Source organism: Eptatretus burgeri, chromosome 10 (assembly GCF_056783735.1).
Source record: "Eptatretus burgeri isolate ZD-2024b chromosome 10, Ebu_testis_v1, whole genome shotgun sequence".
Lineage (NCBI taxonomy): Eukaryota > Metazoa > Chordata > Myxini > Myxiniformes > Myxinidae > Eptatretus > Eptatretus burgeri.
The window spans coordinates 8,655,153-8,671,915 of record NC_140970.1 but is presented as its reverse complement, the minus strand read 5'-3'; the positions used below and the strand labels follow the sequence as shown (position 1 = coordinate 8,671,915).

General features: G+C 41.1%; 1 protein-coding gene across 1 annotated transcript in view; it reads right to left on the bottom strand.

The window, feature by feature from the left end:
* Positions 1 to 16,413, bottom strand: part of LOC147017922 (broad substrate specificity ATP-binding cassette transporter ABCG2-like) — a 118,779-nt gene extending 102,366 nt beyond the window's left edge. Inside the window, exons 1-2 of the mRNA XM_085899924.1 lie at positions 16,226 to 16,413; positions 16,045 to 16,104 (exon numbers count right to left, since the gene is read on the bottom strand). Of these exons, the coding sequence (XP_085756050.1) occupies positions 16,045 to 16,104; positions 16,226 to 16,413 (248 nt within the window). The remainder of the gene's footprint in view (positions 1 to 16,044; positions 16,105 to 16,225) is intronic.
* Between the last annotated feature and the right edge of the window lie 350 nt (positions 16,414 to 16,763).

The window sequence follows — 16,763 nt, the reverse complement described above, 5'->3', positions numbered from 1 at the left end:
GTCCATGGAGCCTGACTTACTGTGAAAGGTAACATTTCACAGAAGATACAAAGGTCATGTTTACTGGTGCATAATGTTGATGCCGATGATGGGAGTGATAAACACCACAAAGACAGTGACATGTCCGAGATCCTGCAATGAGATGATGATGATGATGATGATGATGATGATGATGATGATGATGTGCAAAAGCTCGTTGAATAATTGACACAGTTTCAAGAACTTGATCATGCTCAAATAGACCGGGTATGCATATTAACAAGAGAGATAGTTCCACGTAACATCAACTATGTTCTTGAAACTGCTGCTGAAAGAGGAAAACAGAGCCTACATGTGTTTGACAACAGGTTTATTGAGAAAACCAGCGAATTTCACAGCAGTCTTCCCAAAAAGAATTCCAAACAATGACAAACATTCACACTGTCACATTCAGCACAGACAAACAAAAAACTGTTCTGTGAAGGCAGAACACGATCTTTTCTCAACATTCATAAATGCAAATGAGGATGGAAGTGATATTGATATTGACTCCAGACTGGAACAGGAAATATATCCAGTACCCCCTTTCACTTCCAAATACTGCTGGAAAATTGAGACCAACAACGAAAGCAAATGATGGAGCTGTTCTTTAGGAAGGTGGGGTTTCACAAAAAGTCTTTCCAGTTTCTGACATTCAAACATGCACCATCATTGATAGAATGTCTCAAGTTGGGAATGTAGGAAAACTGGTTGCTGCTCAAACATTTGGGGATCTGGCTGACACCTTAACGAACAGTACAACTCCAATTTTGAAGAATAATTGCAGCAGAGTGGACATAGTGCACTGTGAACAATGAATGAAGAGTGGAACACACCAATCTCATACTGAAAATTCCAGTCCAATCTGCAGAACTGTTGACAACAGGCATGTTAAGCTTCCTGATAACTTTAAGAATTTCATTTCGAGATTTTCATCAAAGCCTTTCCAGATTCCTTTGTGAACAGCTTATTTCACATCAACCCTCATGAGCTAGTGGTCGGTGGAGACTTTGCAAATACTGAGCAGACATTTTCCTCCGTTCATCATAATATGTCTGGACCCTGTTCCGTACATGTGGAGGCAAACACACGAATCTTACTTCATGCCAAGGATGCTGGTGATGCCAGATTTCAGCAAACCATAACAGGTTGTCAAGACACTGATGTTCTCGTACTGTTCGTGTTATTTTTCTCACCAGCTAAGCAAAGAGGTCTGGTGAAGACAGTGACATAGAAATATCTCAATTACATAGCTGTTCACAACTTAGAATGTGAAAATGACATTCAAATAAACCCATTCGTCTTCCATGTCAATCACCGGTTATGATACAATAATCCAGTTTGTGTGAATTGGGAAGAGATCCACTTGGAAGTTATTTTAAAGGATGTTCCACAGCTTCTGCGACATCTGATCTAACAACGAAATCAACATCAATTCATGCAGTTGGGTGTGCCATATTTTGGAAAACAAAGACGAACATTGAGAACCTTGCCGCATCAAAAGATGCTGTTGTACAACACATTCATCGAGCACAATACCCTATACTTATCTGGGAAAAATGTGTGGTTTCCTCTCAACGACTTTCATCACTTGTTGACTGCGGTTGTCATCTGACAGATAATGTGTTGAAACCATGCCAAGTGAGCAGGGAAACAGCGTCGATTCAATGTGCTCAACTTGTTGTTGTTTCGTATGCAGCCTATGGCTGCTGATTGTATCATTTCTGGAAGTGTGGCTGTGCCGCTGATAGAGTGCTCCTGTTACCAACAAGCTGGCACTCAGTTTTCTGACCTCAGAACAATGACAGGCTAAATCAACCCACCTGGTGTTATTTCAATGACACGACAGGGGCTTAAACTCAAAACCCTAAGATCTTAAGTCAGCTACCTTAACCGTGAAGCCAACATCAGGCTTTGTGCTCAACTGAAAATAAGTACACGGACAGGCTTCAAGTGCAAAACAAGACAGTGTGCTTGTATAAAGGTCAGCCTATGCTGCACCAAAGCTGTGGTTGTGATCAATGATGTAAAAATTTGAATAATGAGGATTAAAATCAAAAATTACAATGTTCTCCTCAATATATATATATATATATATATATATATATATATATATATATATATATATATATATATATATATATATATATATATAACGAGTAAATACAACCCGTCGCTCCGCTGACGTGGTTATTAAGGGGGTGGAGGGAAAGAGGGGGGGGGAGAGAGGAAGGGGGAAGAGAGGAGGAGTGAGAGAAGAGGGGGAGAGAGGAGGGGGAAGAGAGGAGATAGAGAGATAGAGAGATAGAGAGATAGAGAGATAGAGAGATAGAGAGAGAGAGAGAGAGAGAGAGAGAGAGAGAGAGAGAGAGAGAGAGAGAGAGAAAGAGAGAGACAGAGAGAGAGAGAGAGAGAGAGAGAGAGAGAGAGAGAGAGAGAGAGAGAGAGGCAGGAGGGAGGGGAAGTTAGGAAGAGTGAGGAGGGAGGGGGAGGTGGGGAGAGCAATTCCTCACCAAACTTTGCTATACACTGTGGGAGGGATGGTGTGAGGAGGGGTGAGAGAGAGAGATGAAAAAAAAAGTGTGAAAAGTGAAGGGTTGAGGTGGGGTTACTGAAGAAAATGATGTGTTATACTTTATGACTGAACACTCACAGAATAACAATATAAAAAAACTCATGTCAGAACAGCTGTACACATGCCACAACAGAGTTTTTATAGTAATCTGCTGGCACATTTGCAAAAACTTTGAACATGAACCAAAAGCAATCACTGAAAACATGAAAGTACCAACCACTCACATACGACCTAATGATCCAATCCAGCGTGAACATCAAAAACAAAGCGTTGTGACCAGATATCATACACAGGTACAAAAAAGGAGAAGGCATTGCTGATTGAGGTATTAACACCTGCAATTTTGGACTAACGATGCAGAAATCATGAAAATGACCAAACACCAAGACCTCAAGAGTGCCAAAACTGTACAAGTGATAGCTTGGGCTATAGGAATAATGAGAAAGAACCTCACAGAGATATTAAACATAAGGGCAGTACCCCTGGGCACTCACCTGGCAGCGGCTGGATAAGATAACCAGGCAACCGCGAGTAGGCATGGATGGCCCACAAAATATATAACTGAGAAGAAAGTAAATACCTCATGGAAGTGTGTTTTTTTAATGCCATGAAAAAACTTTGGTCCATCATGGGTGGTAAAGGTTGTGGTCAAGTTTCATCGAAATTGTGTGTGTGGTTTCATAAAAGAAAGCAAATACATATTTTGGAGGGCAACCTAACACCCCACCCATCCTCCCAGAGAAGCCCCTCGACCCCAATTTTTTTTAATGTCGTGAACAAACTTTAGTACATCTCGGGTGTTGAAGATGGTGGTCAAGTTTCATTGGAATTACGTGTGTAGTTTCTGGGAAGAGAGCAAATGCATATTTTGGGGGGCAACCCCCCTCTCCCCTGAGACATCATGAAGAACATGATGCGTGAATGTGGGTCAGTGGGCCTGAGTGTGAATGGAGTGAATGTGGAATGCATGGTGCGAACGAATGATTGGGGGGGGAGGAGTGAATCCCACCCAAGGGAACCCGGGGTTAGTGCAATGTTAGTTCATGGGTTAGCTAAATTAACCAAACGGATGTCGTTTCGTTGTTGGTGTGAACGAAGGCATGAAACCTTTTTGTAGGGTGCAGGAGTCTATTGACCGGCTGGGAGCATGGCTGGTGAAATGTGCGCACTGAGTGGAGGGCCCCCGGGCACCAGAGTAGTCGGCCAGAGTAGGCCATGGGTCCAAGGGACCGAGTTAGTGTAATGGGCACGGGTAGCCCATGGAAACGGGACCCGGAGCACCAAAATGCTACATGGGCATCAAAGGGGACACTGCCAGTGACATTCCCTATGACATTCATAAGGAGAAGGTAGGCTCGAAGACAGCCTCAGCGACCCGGGGGTGCCATAGTTCGAGTTCGGCAGATGGGTATCCCTGCCAATGGAGCCACACTGCCCAGCCCCGAAATTGTGCAAGAGCACGAGAGAAAATTTGTGGGCCAGGCCCAAATTAATAACGAACACCAACACAGGCGACGGGAATCATGGTTTCGAGAACCGATAGTTTAAAGATCCAAGCGTGTTGAAAAGCCCTGGGGATAGATTAACGGTTAATAAAATGCTAGGATAGATAGAAAACGTGTACCCCTTCGCACCATCCAACCCTTCGCTGTTCATAGGCCACTGGACACATCTTGAGAGACTTCTGAAATCTGAGGGAGTTGTTCTGAGGCTGCATTGGGCCTCGAGACAGATTCACTTGTCTCTTCCTCAATCCCCTCAAAAATGACCTTAGGGATTGGGGATAGATGGTCAGGACAGGTTACCCGAACAAAGACGATAAGGGGGGTAAGGGACATACGTAATTATATATATAAAAATAATAATAATAATAATAATAATAATAATAATAATAATAATAATAATCATAAAATAAATAAATAAAAATAAAAATAGTCTAAATTTCATTGTTTTTTTTTGTTGCAAGCAAATGGGGGTGGGTATGAAAAATGACAGGCATAGGCGATTGGTTGGGGGGAGACAGTAGGGTAGGTCCGAGCCCGTTTTCAGACCGGCCGGCGCCACCACACTCCCTCCACAACCTCACGAGACCAGACCGAGGCCGGCCAGCTTCATGTGCCGATCTCCTCTTGTACTGCGTCTTGCCTGGTCTGCATTTGCCATGCCATGCTTTGTCTGCCTTTGCCTTGCCTCCATACCTGCCGTGCCTTTGTTTGCATTCCCGTGTCACAACCTTCACCATGTGCTCCAGGACCACCTCTGAAAGTGTTTTGCAAGGACTGCCCTGCAGGTAGCCACATTCCCGGGGACTGCATTTCAGCAGCCCAGATATCTCCTTGTTGTTGCACGAAGCCCAGTTCAAATGGACCGGGGACTGCACTGAGCAGCCCAGAGATCTTGTTGCATAAAGGCCAGTTCAAATGGCCTGGGACGGCATATGGCCTGCCGTGTTAAGGTGAGTTGCCTCCAGCAGCCGAAATGGGAGAGAGGGAGAGAGGGAGAGAGGGAGAGAGGGAGAGAGGGAGAGAGGGAGAGAGGGAGAGAGGGAGAGAGGGAGAGAGGGAGAGAGGGAGAGAGAGAGAGAGAGGGAGAGAGGGAGAGAGGGAGAGAGGGAGAGAGGGAGAGAGAGAGGGAGAGAGGGAGAGAGGGAGAGAGGGAGAGAGGGAGAGAGGGAGAGGGAGAGAGGGAGAGAGAGAGAGGGAGAGAGGGAGAGAGAGAGAGAGAGAGAGAGAAAAGAGAATAATTCAACGACAAATAAGGGACCTTTGAAGGGCCTAACGCCGTCTGACCATCCACAAATGTTGCCTTTTTGTTGTGTTTTCTCTCCTCAAATCACAGGTCCTGAGCCATGGATCGTGTAAATATTACAAATGTACATCCTAACCCACCTGTTGTTTGTTTAGGGCCGGCAATGTAGTTCAGTTGTCCAAATGAGTCTGTTGGTTTGTTACGCAACGCACAAGGTTATTTATTTTTGGGACATGTATTCAAAATGTCGCACTCAGGGATCCGTAGGTAAAACGTACTAGGAAACGTGTTGGACACAATATGTTAGATTTGTACTTCAAACCTTCGTGATGATTGCCCTTTCCAGGGCATCCTGATATAGACTGGACATTTGTCCGGACCAATCTTCCGATCTTTTGTCGTGTTTAGAAACTTGTGTATGCATCTCTTAACTATATTTTCAGGGTAACCATTCTCACCGAGTATATTCATGATTTTGTCAGTTTCAGCAGGACGATTACAAGGTGAACAAATCCTCTATGCTCTGTTAACCAGGATATTGATAAAGGCAATTTTGTTTCTCCTGGAGCTGAAAGAGTCCCTCCGAGTATACTGCCCTGTGTCCACCGGAACATCCGTCTCCTGGAAGCCGACTTTCACATCTTATATATTATTTCCGAGTTTGTGGTTTCGTGTCGCGCTATCTTCGACTTTGTTCTGCGCTCGAGTAACGTGATATTTGGCTTACATTATCTCAAAGACCATATGAGGTGCATGGTACAAAAAAAGTAAATAAAATGGTTCTGAAACAGTGAAATCGTATTCCACTTACTGCATTAAAGTAAAATTACTACTGATACTCTGCATCAGTTCCTTTCTCAAACACACCCACCCCAACATATCATGCAGAGCACGGGTTATGCTCGTCCATATTACAGTTCTGTGGTGCCAAACATCTGTATATATATATATATGTATATATATATATATATATATATATATATATATATATATATATATATATATATATATATATTATATATACAGTATTTGGTGACGTGGTAATTATTGGATACATCAATAGATGCTGTTAGTCTTTTCATTCTTTAAGTAACTCACGGGGAATGGCGTGTTACACTGGTGAGACATCCCGCGGAACTATGTTTCTGCCGCAAAGCTACAATACAGTACCACATGTTTAGAGTGCACATGGTGAGACATCCTGCAAAACTATGTTGATCCCGTGAAGCAACAATGCAGTACATACAGTACCGCATGTTTGGAGTGCACATGGAGAGACATCCTGCAAAACTTTGTTATTCCCGCGAAGCTACAATACACGTACAGGAAGCAGGTCATGTTCACGACTTGTGGAAGATATGTTTTTTATGTACGTACAGTATCGTGCTGTATGCACATCCAGCTGCTTTGTGCATGGCTCGTGGAAGATATGTTTTAGAACTGTTATGCTCACAGCTCGTGAAAAAAAAAATGCCAAGAGAACCGTGAATACGTGGGGCAATTTCCCATGGATGTCGGAGTAGGATCCGGATTCAAATCTTCACCAAAACCAAATCAATTCATCCTTGTCACACGCCCAAACTGTTCTCCAATTTCCTTAAAAATCAGTACAACCTTTTGCGATATGCCATATATCGTTTTTCGCCCTATCTCTCAATGGTGAAGAATCACTTAAAAAACATTCTCGGATCTGAACATGGATCCAGATCTTCATCAAAATTGAATCAATTTGTCCAGGGCCCACACCGAACCTGTCTAAATTTCGTCTGAATGGGTCCAAAACTTTTTGAAATATCCTGTGTACAGGCAGACGGACAGAGACGGGGTGACAACAAAACCTCCACACACCTTCGGTGGCGGAGGTATTGAAACATCACATGAAGCTCACGAGTGACTGCGGCATAAATTTTCCTTCAGTGTGAAGAATAATGAGAAACTCATAGTCACAGACTGACTGGATGGGGATCCTGTGTAAATCAAAGTAATTTCTTGAGGAACAAAATTATTCACAAGGCAAGGATGAGCAGATAGGGTGCAGCTGTCTCCCATCATCTTAACTGCTGATATTGTGGTCTTTTGTGCTTTCAATGTGCACCACAAATAATGGCATTATTCTTCACATCCATAGCTGAATGGAATAGTACTCTGCTTGATGGGTTGGTTCCCCATTTTAACACCTGTCTTTCCTGGATTCTGTAAAATCTAAAGTTTTCAGCAATATTTGCATCTACCATTATGCAGCCAAAGCACAAAGACCTATTTCTCTCACAGCCAGGTCGCTTGCCCCTCTGTTTTATTCCTCTCCTCTCACCCTCCAACCCTCCACATCTCCTGCAGAGCACACCCATTCTTTCATTAACCCCCATCCAATATAAGCCCCTCAGTAAAGGGCTGGATAAATGGGAGCCTGAAAAAGATAAGGGGGTAGTTAGAGAGGGAGGTTGAAGTCTGATTTGGGAGGCAGAAGTAGAAGTGCAAAACTTGTAAAAAGGGGCACAAAGAGGTTTGTGGAAGTCTGAAAGGGGAGATCTGGAGGTGAGAGGGTTCAGGCAGAATGCTTTCATGCATCGATGCAGCTCTGCAGCACCATAAACATGAATGGGAAAACAGGGTGTGAGAGCCACACCTTTGAAACTATCATCACGTACCTAATCACGAAGAGCCTAACGAATCACGCACAACTAGACAGGAAAGAAAAGCAAAACACTGCAAAAAAAAAGAGAAAAAAAAGAGCAATCACATATTGCAGACCACCAGACTTGTTTTGTATGGTGATTGTATAGTTTTGTGCAGTGTATTTTGTGTGGTGTTTGTGCACTGGTGGGTTACATAATTAATAATAGACATAACTAGAACTGCCACTTTATAACTACTGGCAGTGATGACCGAATAACAAGATGTCCCGCTTTGATGCAACCCCGCTTTGATCGGACAATTGACCCTGACCCGTGACGTTAATTATTATTCAATGGAATTCAGAATGAGACTAAAATAAATTCAATTCCAATAAAATGGAAGAACAAATCGGTATAGTCCAACATTAGAGCCATCAGAAACAACCTGAACAAGCAAAAAGTAAAGATGAAGTCATAAGGAGGAACCTGGATGGGATTTGAGTTTCAGCTGCTACTCCTCTACTCTCAAACTCATCCAGGCACAGCCAAGTGAGCCTTATTCAAAAAACAAACAAACAAAAAAATCAGAAACAACCCACATTCCAAAATTTAAATAATTCTGGCTGCCAGACCATGTGCTCGATCAGGATGAAATTCAAAACGTATATTCCCCATCACTACGAGATCATAATTGTGAAGTTTCACATTGATTGATAAAGCGGTTCAAGAGAAAGAGTTTTTAAACCTTTTCGCTCCATCCAATGTGGCTGCCAGACCATGTGACATCAATTATTTGTGAATACCTTGGCATACCCAAGGGACAGGGAACATCTGTGTGAAGTTTCTCCTCGATCTGGCCAACCATTCTGGAGAAGAATGTAACTGTCGGTCTTAGGGTAAATCCAGTATGGCTGCCAAACCATGTAACCTATCATGTCATATGTGTGAACATTTTCTTCCTTATTGATAAGCAGTCATACCTGTAAAGCTTGGCCTTGATCTATTGAGCCATTGCGGAGAAGTTGTTTAAAGTTTGTTTGTTTTTTTTAAACAATTTGACTGCCAAATCATGTGATAATTGACGTCATCAATTTTTTTTTTCTGTGGACCAATTTATCCCTAGATGGCCCTCAAAAATTTTCATACTAATTGGATGTTGCGTTTTACATATGTAAGTATGACGTCATAACGAATGCACCGAAGACATCATGAAAAAAATCACATTTATCCCCATGAGGCATACGTGTCATGTGCCAAGTTTCAATTTTTTCCTTGATGTGGTCCCAAAGATAAAAAGATCCAATTTTTCCCGTTTTTCCAACATGGCTGCCAAACAACGTGACCTATGATGTCATGATTATAGCGAATGCAGTGAGCTTCATACTTAACGCGTACACATGAGAGAATAGGAAAGAACAACAACAACAACAACAACAACACAATACCCCTGGCTATTTGGAATCCCTGTTGTTAGCCATCACCTTTTGCTTCCGGTTGTTTTTAAACGCTGTGCGGTGTATAAACACGATTGGGTTTTATTTCTATCTTGTGAATATTACTTAACGCGTGCACATGAGAGAATAGGAAACAACAAACCAACACAATACCCTGGCAATTGTGAATCCGTGTTGTTGCCTATGACCCTTTTGCTTCCGTTTTATTTTTCTTCTGGTTTTTTTTTGTTTCCGGTTTTTGTCATGGGGAATGATGCATGCTGGGAGATAAAGGCATCGTCGGAGACATGAAAGACCCAAATATTAGACATGGTGTATATTTCCTCCACTGATTTTAATAAAGATATCTCCCGCATCATCAAAAAATAATTTTTAATTGTGATTTACATTATATGATCGCTGATCCCGAATCCAGGCTGAAGGAACCGGAAATTGCATATACAGTTGTGAACAAGTTAGAGATAAAAGTCAGAAGCGAATGCAAGAAGAATTCTACGTTCGCTTCTCGTATTTATTTTTGCAGATGAGATCCTGTTCTAGGCGGTGTAGTTGTCGTTGTGAAGGTAATGTTGAGGTAATATTAATTTTTTTAGATGAGATCCTGTTCTAGGCGGTGCAGTTGTCGTTGTGAAGGTAATGTTGAGGTAATATTAATTTTTTTTAGATGAGATCCTGTTCTAGGTGGTGTAGTTGTCGTTGTGAAGGTAATGTTGAGGTAATATTAATTTTTTTAGATGAGATCCTGTTCTTCGCGGTGTAGTTGTTGTGAAGGTAATGTTGAGATAATATATATATATTTTTTTGATGAGATCCTGTTCTCGGCAGTGTAGTTGTCGTTGTGAAGGTAATGTTGAGGATTTTTTTTTTCAGATGAGATCGTGTTCTAGGCGGTGTAGTTGTTGTGAAGGTAATGTTAAGGTAATATTTATTTTTTCATCGCAAAAAGACTTTCATTTGATATATTTAAGAAGCTAATGTAAGAAGAATTATATGTTCACTTCTAGGCTTTGCCCATTCCAAATTAATAAAAACATTCTACATGAGTAGTTGCTCCGATTGAGAAAATTTTATCTCAATCCGACAAGCGATTGCAAACAAAAACACAAACGTTCTGTATGGAAAAAAAAAACCAGACAAACAAACAAAACAAACAAGCCGGAAGGCGACGAAGGATTCGCTAGGATCGAAGCGCTGGATACGATGCTTTTCATTCTGACCGATCCACCGACGAAGATTCATTGCCAAGATGTATTGGTTCACATACAATTGTTCCTCTGCCAGGCAAGATTTTTCCTATTGCGTATTTTGCCAACTGGCACTCCTCATAAAAAATGACGGTAAATAGACACCCTATTTTTGAAGGACTACCATTTGAAAAATAAAACCTAAATCAAAAATCGGCTCGAGTAAAATTAGGGACGAATGAAGTAAAAAATAAAATGTGTCATTATTTTTGTTGACATTACCTCAGATGACGACAAACAGAATGGATGTAAGAAGAACACGAAACAAAACGTAACGGGGAGAGAGAGAGAGAGGTCGGAGAGAGATCGAGATAGATAGATAGATAGATAGATAGATAGATAGATAGATAGATAGATAGATAGATAGATAGATAGATAGATAGAGAGAGAGAGAGAGAGAGAGAGAGAGAGAGAGAGAGAGAGAGAGAGAGAGAGAGAGAGAGAGAGAGAGAGAGAGAGAGAGAGAGAGAGAGAGAGAGAGAGAGAGAGAGAGAGAGAGAGAGAGAGAGAGAGAGAGAGAGAGAGAGAGAGAGAGAGAGAGAGAGAGAGAGAGAGAGAGAGAGAGAGAGAGATAGATATAACCATAAGCAGAACAACAGATGTTCAGGGAAATACGAACCAGACCGTGGGTAGCGCAAGAAGACTTCCTGGTCGGTTGTTTTTGATGAACCTGGCGGTGTAGCGGACGATAACATAACGGGGGGAGGGGGGGTGGGTGTATAATTTTTTTTTAAAGATGTTTTTCAAATTCCACTTCACTTGATTTATACCATATTATTAGAAATCCACAAAGACAGAAATGCCGGTGATTCCATTTATTTTGGATCCTTTTCACTTTGGTCAATAACGTTTGGATAGAGGAGAGATCGAAGGTGGAACGACGGTGTAGTTCCTTACAAACACTGCATACACACCTTAAATGACGGAAAATGGACACCCTATTTTTGAAGGACTACCATTTGAGAAAATAAAACCTAAATCAAAAATCGGCTCGAGTAAAATTTTCTAAATATCTCGAAGTGTTTAATTCCAAAGTCTCGTTTCTCCACATTCAAAACTGTAGGACAAGTATTGAAAATAGTGAACGTGCGGTTTTTCGGCCGATGCATAGCAACGAGTGGTTGCTTAAGGCCCAGTCACACCTTGACGTTTTAGCCAGTAATGGCAATGTATCAAAATGTATGTAAAACGCTGGCTTACGCTGAACCTTTGATGTTTTTTTTTTTAAAGATTCGGACATATTCATAACGAGTTGGTTGTATGCATAACATATTAGTAACGGACACAGAACGTTTCGTTGTGTTATAGATAACTTATACCAACGAATGCTGAACCTGGTGTTGGCCTACACAACCTATGCCCAACGATAGTCTAACTTCAGCATAGCGCATTGCACGCCTCGCCGACGATGTCGTGACGTAGCCTATTAAAAGGCTGACGCACAACGATTCAAATCATAACTGCCGTAGAAATGGAAGTGTCAACATCGCGGTCACACCTTGGCGATCTTGCCAGCATATGCCGACCTAAGAAAAATGTGTCTAAAACGTTGGGGGCACGTCAAATACGGTATGAGTAAGTTTGGTATACGTGAGTACAACGCTAAATACGCTATCATACGTCGTAGTAAGTAGAGTACGTCAAGAAATTTTAAACATGTTCAAAATTTTACGACGTACTCGGCGTATGACACACGTTCCGCATGCGATGGGGATAAGTTTTACACACGATATGCGGACGCTTAAACACGTCCACAAAGGCTACTTATAAGCTACTTATAAGTCGAAACACGTCGCGGTAATGTCTTTTTTACGCGAAACTTATTTCTAACTTATGTTTGACGTGCTTTGAACCAATTCTTTACGTAGTCCCAACACACATCGACGTATGTAGACGTATTCCAATGACGTCTTCCGGTCGACAAAAAAAAAAAGAATGTGTTTCTAGCTTACAACTGCCATATAAAGACGTGTTCCCAGCGGTTTTGGGAATTGGTGTATAAAAATGCTGCTCATAAAAGGGGAACCCAACAGTGTTTTCGAGTCCTTTTTGAGTCGATGTCCATGTCAGCAGCAACAGTATCAGTATCAGTATCAGTATTAGTATTAGTATTAGTATTAGTATTAGTAGTAGTTTGTTCATGTTGGCAGTAGTAGGTGAGTGTGAGGGGGAGGGTGTGGGTTATGATGGATCGTCCTTGCGTCCGCGTGTCCACGGGTAGGTTCATAGGCTGCCACTCAACGATTTAAATGGCTGCATCTCCACTATTGAAAGTAGACGCTTGCGCTCAACAATTGGATTTTTTTTACACTCAACGACTTTTAAACGGTACCACTCACCTATTTTCATTGTTTACAATGAACGATTTAAATTGCTGTCACTCGCCTTGGTTTTTTAAAGCTGGCGCTCGGAAATTTTAATCGTTTTTATTGAACGTGCTAAATCGCTCAAACCCCACTATTGAAAGTAGACGCTTGCGCTCAGCAATTGGATTTTTTTTACACTCAACGACTTTTAAACGGTACCACTCAGCCATTTTCATTGTTTACAATGAACGATTTAAATTGCTGTCACTCGCCTTTGTTTTTTGACGCTGGGGTTTGGAAATTTGAAGCGTTTTTTCTGAACGTGTTAAAACGCTCAAACTCGACTATTTTAAATAGACTCTGCCGATGGACAATTGGAATCATAGCCAAGCTCGACATCGAAGTGTGAACATCCTCGTCATGCCGAAGAAAAGTTTGAAGAATGCTGCAAATAATTGTCCTGGCTGTGGCCGTGGACGCTGGCGCAAGGACGATCCATTATACCGACGTCTTTCAGCCTATGAGTAACTTAAAAGTAACGTCTGTCGATGTGTGGCAACGATCGCGTAACGTGCCAACAACACGTTAATCATAGGTTAGAAATAAGTTTCGGGTACGCTAAACATTACCTCGGCGTGTCTCAACTTATGATTAACTTACAAGTAGCATGTGTTGACGTCTGTCAACGATCGCAGACAGTGCATACAACTTGTGGCCAGCGTAGCGGAACGTGTGAGTCATACGCCGGCATATGTCGTGAAATTTCAAGCATGAAAAAATTTGAGGACAACCGAAAAGTACAACGTTTAAAGCCAACGTACAACGACGTATGGCAGTGTTTTTCAGCGTGCTCTCAATGTTATCAAAACTTACCCATAACGTATACAACGTGTGTCAGCGTTTTAGAAAAAAAATTCAAAAATCGGCATACGTTGGCTAAAACGTCAAGGAGTGACCGGGCCTTTACCCATAATGTATTCGACGTGTGCCAGCGTTTTAGACATTTTTCTCAAAAATCGGCATAAGCTGGCTAAAACGTCAAGGTGTGACTGGGCCTTTGGCAACGAAACTCAAACGCGCACACTCCCAGCACATATGGCACCTTTCGCCAAGTTTCATCGAAATCGGTTTGCTGGTTTGTGCTGTGGAGCCTCGTGTTGCAGACACACACACACACACACACACACACACACACACACACACACACACACACACACACACACACACACACACACACACACACACACACACAAAACCCGACAATAAGGGATATCTCGCGAATCCAGCAAGAAGATGTCATGCATCGCACGATACTTGCAAGATCCATAAAACAAATTTGACCTCAAAAATAATTGGTAGTTAAATTCAATAACCAAATATGCAACTCCTCTTCAAATTCCAAGTGAATTGGATGAAAATTGACAAATTTTGAAATTCAGCCTATATTGACCTCTAAAATAATTGTTGCTTGAATTCAAAGACCTGATATGTAAATCCACTTCAAATTTCAAGTCAATGTAGTGAAAATTGAGGATTTTGGAAATTCCTGCTTAGTTGTTGACCTTTGGCCTATGTTGACCGTTTGGTCAATGTTGACCTCAAAAATAATTTGGTGGTTGAATTCAGTGATATGAAATATAAATCATCTTCAAATTTCAATTAAATTGGATGAAAATTGAGGATTTTAGAAACCTCACCGAAGTTGTTGACCTTTGGTCAATGTTGATCTCAAAATAATTGACGGTTGAAGTTAATGACCTGATATGCAAATCCTGTTCAAATATCTAGTCAATCGGATGAAAATTGAGGATTTTAGAAATTTGAAGACTTTGTTGACCTTTGGCTTATGGTGACCTTTTGACCTCAAAAACAATATGCTTCTTACTTATGATGAATTCCACCATGTCGTAAAGTTTCGTGAAGATCGGTTTAAAATTATGACCTGTAGGCTGTAAACATAAAAACAGATAGACAAACAGACAAGCAGAATAATGCACACAACCAACCAATATACTTGAAAAATCTTCAATTTTCCCGAGTACCAAACAGACAAACGGATCCAAATGCAATACCCTCTCATCCAGCGAGGGTAACAAATAATCTGTGCAAACAAATCATTCATCCAAGATCCTTGATCTGATTCTGGACATAATGTACAAACAACATTTACGATGAAACATTTTATGTCAACTACATTCCACTGAAGTATGTTTACAATTTTTTCTTTATTTGCTCATACCACAACCTTCAATAACCTTTTTAAGGTGACATTCAAAAAGTTTTTTGTTCTTTCAACGACTAGCACAAGAATGTGATGGAAAACTTCATATACCTTTTTGAAGGTCACACCCGAGCGCTGAGATCAACTGAACACTGATACTCAATCTCAATGCCACAAAATGTTGTTTGGCCAATCTTCAAATGGATTAAGTCTGGCTTCCATCGATTCATTGACGTCCATGTTGACAAGAAATTCCAACAGGAGTACCAGGAAATTAACTTGTGTGTGAATTTTTGTTTATAAAATAGAGCATCTCTGCTTTTTTTTTTTCTAATCTGTCTCCAGTTCTTTTGGCTTCTTCATGTCTTTCTGTCAAATCTGGTGTTTTTTCTACAGATATACTGTCCTCAAACAGAGCAACCAATAATAGACCCACCAACAACCTGATCAATTCTCACCCCTGGAACATGTTCACTTTATACATTACATCTGGTAGATGATAACCTGGCTGCATTCAAGATGTTAAACTACTTGAAAGTAAAGGAAAATCCAGTTTAAATAAAGTTCTATCTATGAAGCGAACTTCAAGTTTTACACTATCAAACAAGATTGAACATTATCACACCTGTTGAGCAACTTTATTAAAATGAAAAATATGAAATATAATCAATAGTTTCTATGAAAAAACGTGTGTGGGCGTGTGTGTGTATGTGTGTGTATGTGTGCGTGTTTTATATTTAGAAGTACAGCCAATAAATTCTAAGTAAGCAATGCTGTAACAACGTATAAAAAGAGAAGAGCAGACTTTATTCTCAGGTGACTGTTCTATGGTTAACGAACTTCCTACGGATAGTGGCACTCACCTAGATTTTCCAGAGCCAGTTGGTCCCATTATTGCATTCATTCCCGGCCTCATGACGCCACTGCAAGTTGAGAATAAAGGCAGACGCTCCAGTTGAGTAAAGAATGTAAATATTGAAGAAACAAACATTATAAAAATACATGGAGGTTTCCCTTTTATGCTTATTTGACTTGATAACTCACCTGATGTTCGTCAGGATCTTCCTTTTGGTGTATTGGCGACAACATGGTAAACCGCTGCCAGTCTTCACATCGTAGTTGACATTCTTGAAGCTGAGCACCGAGCCTTTATTCATTGTGTTGTCAAAATTCACGTTTGACCATGCCTCAAGGTCTTGATTTGGATCCTGCTGTGCCCACGCATGATCCATTTTGGTATTCAGCCTTTTTGTTCAGCTGTACTGTTGTTGCAACCTTTTAATCAACTACTGGTGTTCGAGCTGAGATCTGTGGATTTCATATCAGCCTTTTATTTATGGTGGGCGGGTTTTCACCATGGCTATTCCTATTAGGAACTCTGTGCTACAATACTGCTGACTGGAGCAATATATGTTGGCTCTGTATAAAAGAACAAAAAAAAAAATCATGCTGCTGCAACATTCAAACCTGTTCTTTATATGCAGGCTGAATTTCATGTTTACATTATAAAAGAGTAACAGAAATCGTTGTGATTAAACTACCCCCTTTCATATCGGCTTATTGAAAAACAACTAGGTGAAAA